General features: G+C 41.2%; 1 protein-coding gene across 1 annotated transcript in view; it reads left to right on the top strand.

The window, feature by feature from the left end:
* The window catches only part of TDRD3 (tudor domain containing 3), a gene marked incomplete at its 5' end in the record, with an annotated part of 199,970 nt that overhangs the window by 190,625 nt on the left and 4,616 nt on the right, over nt 1-4,729 (top strand). Inside the window, one exon of the mRNA XM_015415774.1 lies at nt 4,057-4,187. Within this exon, the coding sequence (XP_015271260.1) occupies nt 4,057-4,176 (120 nt within the window). The remainder of the gene's footprint in view (nt 1-4,056; nt 4,188-4,729) is intronic.

The raw sequence follows: 4,729 nt of genomic DNA, 5'->3' as shown, positions 1-4,729 counted from the left end.
TTAGGACTTAATTTGATTGAAACTAAGCCAATCCGTTATTGGCTTAAATTATATTTTAACATTGAAGATGGTTCGCTTTTGTCTTTTCTGTTAAAGGACATTATTCGAACCAAAATAAGATCTTTGGGCCTCTCCTTGGAGGAGCTTGCTTTTTCCTCTGAAGTGTATATCTTCCAAACAATCAAACAGAGGCTGTTAGATATTGAACTTCAAAAACTGCAGCCCCTTCATCCCCCTGTCTGTTCTTCAGCCACATTAAATCTTAAGAATGTTGTGGGATGTATTCCCCGGTATTTGTATAACCTTGATAGCCCTAGCCATCGAAGAGCGTTCTCTCTTGCTCGAGTAAATGCCTTTCCATCAAAACTACTGTATGGTAGGTTTCAAAATATTCCTAAGCATGAACGGAGATGTGACTGCGGTTCTAACTCTCTTGATTCAATTGATCACATATTGTTAGACTGTTCGTGGCATGTATCTGCTAGTGAAAAATGGTTAAACACTTGGTTGCATGTTAAACATCACCTTTCCAATGAAATAAAAAGCCAATTTCTATTGAACGATATAACAGCAGAAATTACTGTGGCAGTGGCCAATTTTTTAGTTGACGTGATAAGAGTGAATAACTTGGGAAACTCCGTTTTATGATTTTATAATTAACTTAGATTCTTAGTTGATTGTGTCATTTTCTGTCTCTGATTTTAATGTTGTATATGCCATTAAAGGTTTATTGATTGATTGATATAATTTTGGTGAAACCTACAAAGTGATTAAAGTGCAACTTGGCAAATAGCAAAGGCTCTCTCTTTCATGGACAGAATATATTGATCTTATTAAATCTTTTATTTTACCAACATTTGTTTTTCTATTTTGTACAATACCAATACTTATTTCTTTACATGATATCAGACTTTGGCAAAATACTTTCAGGACTCTTTTTGTAGCAGGTACTCATTTGCATATTAAATGACACACCCCTAATGTAGCCAATCCTCCAAGAGCTTACAGTAGCTCCTGTAAGAAGAGCTCTGTAAGCTCTTGGAGGATTGGCTACATTAGGGGGTGTGGCCTAATATGCAAAGGAGTTCCTGCTACAAAAAGAGCCCTGCGTTAAATTTCTGTGGGAGCCTAAATAATGTAGGATTAGTTTCTACACCCTATGTAAACCTATCAAAGAAGGTGGCATAGGATTCCCTGATCTCTTACTGTATCATGATGCAGCTCACCCCACAAATTTAACTAAAATGTTGCATTCAGACTCATTACCAGATTGGATCTTTATAGAACAAACTTTTTCTGACACTCGCACATTGCAAAAGTTGATCTGGAATAAAGACAAGGAAATGCCAAATGTTTGAGTGCTAACCCTTTTTAAATCTGTACTCTTAAAGTATGGGAGAGATATCGGAACACGTTGGCTCCCATGATATCTCTATTATCAACCTTTGTGAGGCAATCTTGGTTTCCTCCAGCTGGCTTTGATAAATCTTTTGCTGATTGGAAACTCATGAAATTAAATCACTTAATAGGCATAACATCTAATGGTTCAATATTAGATTCTATTCTGGAACTATTCTGGAAACAAAAGGTCAGAGAGTAATACCCTAGTATCAATACCTACAGCTTCGCCATTGCCTCGATAGCAAAGCTTTACAGACACAATTAAAAATGAATTTTACTCCATTTGAAACTTTAATCAAACATGCCCATCCAACTTACAAACAATACATATGTATAGAAATAGTGATTTCTAAAGGTTTCATGCCTTTCCCTGGAAAATCTTTCTGATACCTTGTTTCCTGTTGCCAGCCAAATGGCTGACCATTTGGTCAGAGAAGCTCAATTGCCATGCCATATAACCACACATTCTTCACACCTCTAAGTGGAAGAGCTAGACCTGATGGCGCCTGACTGTGCCTACATGTCAGGAGTCACGTACAGCATAGAGGAGTGGTTAGAATTTGGGGGTCACATGACTGCAGGTGTGGCCTTCAAGAGTACTGACCATTCAGAAGTTGTCCCCATGACAACCAAAAAGTTGACCACATCCCCTGTCAACTTGTGATTGGCTGATGGCCACAGCTGATTATGATTAGATTGGGGGTTTTGTCTTACCCTTGGAGGAGAGCTCAGATTTTCTTGCTCTCTTTGCTCTGTTCTGTTCCTGCTATCTCTGCTGCCACCTGAAATGCTGCCCTGCCATGTGGTCTCTGGTAGACACAAAGAACTGCTTTGGGGCTGAGCACATGGCTGCATGCTTGCAGAGATGGACTTCTTGCTCCAAACCTCTTGGGGCTACTGGATTATTACAAATGGACTATTCTGGACTGATAACTGTTCCTGACTTGGTAAATATGCATCTCTAATGTGTAGTTAAGGCAAAACATTGCCTAGCCTTTGTTATTTTTAAATCCTTCTAGTCTGTGCTAAGTTCTATACTGAATAAACTTATTCTGTTTTTCTAGCTTGTCTGTTTTGATGTGTAACTGAATCCCAAGCCTAGATCTTGTAGCCTAACCCGCTGACCATATACGCTACCTAGGAAAAAGTTTGCACCTCTGATTAGAGTTGCTAATGTGTAAAACCCACATGCCAACTGAGATTCTGGGATCTCTAATCTCAGGCTGGCGAGGGATTAAGTAGAGATCCTGGTGGCTATAGTGTTCTGAAATCCAGAGAGCCTACCTTTCTGGGTTATTGTGTAATGTATTGAGCCAGTGTAGAGTTTTCTCCTCCATCTCTGGACTGGCCTGGGGGGCAGAATCTATACAACATATCTCTTATTTACAAAATATTGCTGTCAGCAATAGATGATAAGTTGCCTTCTTACACCGAATACTGGCACAAGGATTGTACTCGATCTTGCTCTATAGATCAGTAGAGGAAGATTTGGACTTCCTGTGCCTGTGCAATGCCCTGCCTGAAGAGGTTAGGAAGGCTCTCACTCTCCCAACATTTTGTAAACTATGTAAAACAGAATTGTTCAGGAGGGCATTTTTAATAAAGGAAATGGGGTCACATCATAACAGATTGTTTCGGGGAAATATGTTGTGTTTCTCTTCATGCAGTAACGTGTGCTGCATTGTTTAAAATGTCACATTTAACACTTATACTTTGTTCAGACGATCTTCATGCAGTAACGTGTGCTGCATTGATTAAAATGTCGCATTTAACACTTATACTTTGTTCAGACGAAAGCTTTGTTTCAAATTACTGCAATTAGTCCTCTCATGTTGCTTATTAGATGGATCCTCCTACGGATTATATCGATTTATGTTGTGTAATCCTCCTTGAGTCTCAGTGAGAAAGACAGACTATAAGTAACGTAAAATAAAATTCATGTAGTGTTTGTAACCACGTCCTTTAATATACTACAAGAGAAATAAACGTGTCAGCCAAGGACATATATGAAAGCTGAACTCTCGTAACGCAGAAGTCAACCGGTGCTTTTTGATTGATCTCTGTCACCTGTGGGGGAACCCAGGCAAAGATCGTCTGAGCAGCTACCCTGGCTTGTTGGAATTCTCTTCCCCTGTCTGTGCGTGTGGTGATTTCCTCCTGGTGGGCCATCCTACACCTGGTAGAGTCTCTTATTCTAGAAGGTATTTTTTAAACTTCCCACCGTGATTTTGCTTTTTAAAAAAATTTTATACCAACATTTTTACTGGATTTCTTTATTGAAATTGTTAAATCGAAAGGCGGCCTTTAGATGTGTATCTGTGTCCGGCCACCTGCCCACAAAGAAGGCCTTCTCAGTCGAGGATAGCACAGCTTTGAGGTGCCAGCCATAAACTCTTCAGGCAAACTCAGGCCTCTGTTCACAGTCTGCGGCTGTAGTCACTGGTGGCCAGGCCTCTGCCGCTGCTTTCTCTACCAAAGCTTTCCACACGATTGCGGCGCCCTGATTTTGGGGAAGCTCACTGGTGAATTTGTGCAGCCTTTCTTACGTTTTTACCGAGGGTTTGTTTGAGCTGAACTGTGGTCGATGGGGAACAACTTTTGCTTTGTCTATCATTCCGGCAGTATATTCTGCTTAATCCTATTGTTTACCTGCAGGAGGAAGAAGAAATAGCTTACGAACAAACTTTAGAATTCCGCAGAGGTGGCGATGGGCAACCACGGCGGTCGACGCGGCCCACCCAACAGTTTTATCAGCCTCCAAGAGCTAGGAACTGACAGCGAGGAAGGTAAATGCTGCCGATAAACATGGAAAATGTGGGTGGGGGAAGCAAGTTCCATTAAAAAATGCTACTTAGGATGTACTTTAGTAGAATTTACTTGGAATTCTCTAGATTAGTATGATGGCCTAGAAACTTGGAACATAGCTGGGTTTTGAACCCATTAATTTGCTAGCTGTGGGAGAAACTCTGAAAGGTATTTTTTTCTTAGACTGGGTTTAACTGGTCATAATGGATACTACACCAGGCACTCCAAGGACTGTATTTCCCAGAAGAAAATTTCAGGTGGGTAGCCATGTTGAATTGAAGCAACAGAGCAAAGCAACAGAGCAAACTATGGCCCCGTTCACACGGAGCATTTGCCGTGCTAAAGAGACGGATGATAGGCGGATTTTCCGGGTGCGATCACACCGCAACATCTGGGAAGTGTAGTGCTGCCGTGGCTTCCCGCCGACGATGCGTGTTAAAAAATTAGTACCTCCAAGGTACTAGCAAATGTTTGCCACGGGCTGCCTCCAGACGCCCATGGTGTGATCGCGCCGGCACTCGGC

This window comes from Gekko japonicus, unplaced genomic scaffold (genome assembly GCF_001447785.1).
Source record: "Gekko japonicus isolate JY-2015 unplaced genomic scaffold, Gekko_japonicus_V1.1 scaffold2163, whole genome shotgun sequence".
Taxonomy (NCBI): Eukaryota; Metazoa; Chordata; class Lepidosauria; order Squamata; family Gekkonidae; genus Gekko; species Gekko japonicus.
The sequence above is the reverse complement of the archived record's forward strand: the minus strand, read 5'-3'. Positions and strand labels throughout refer to the sequence as shown.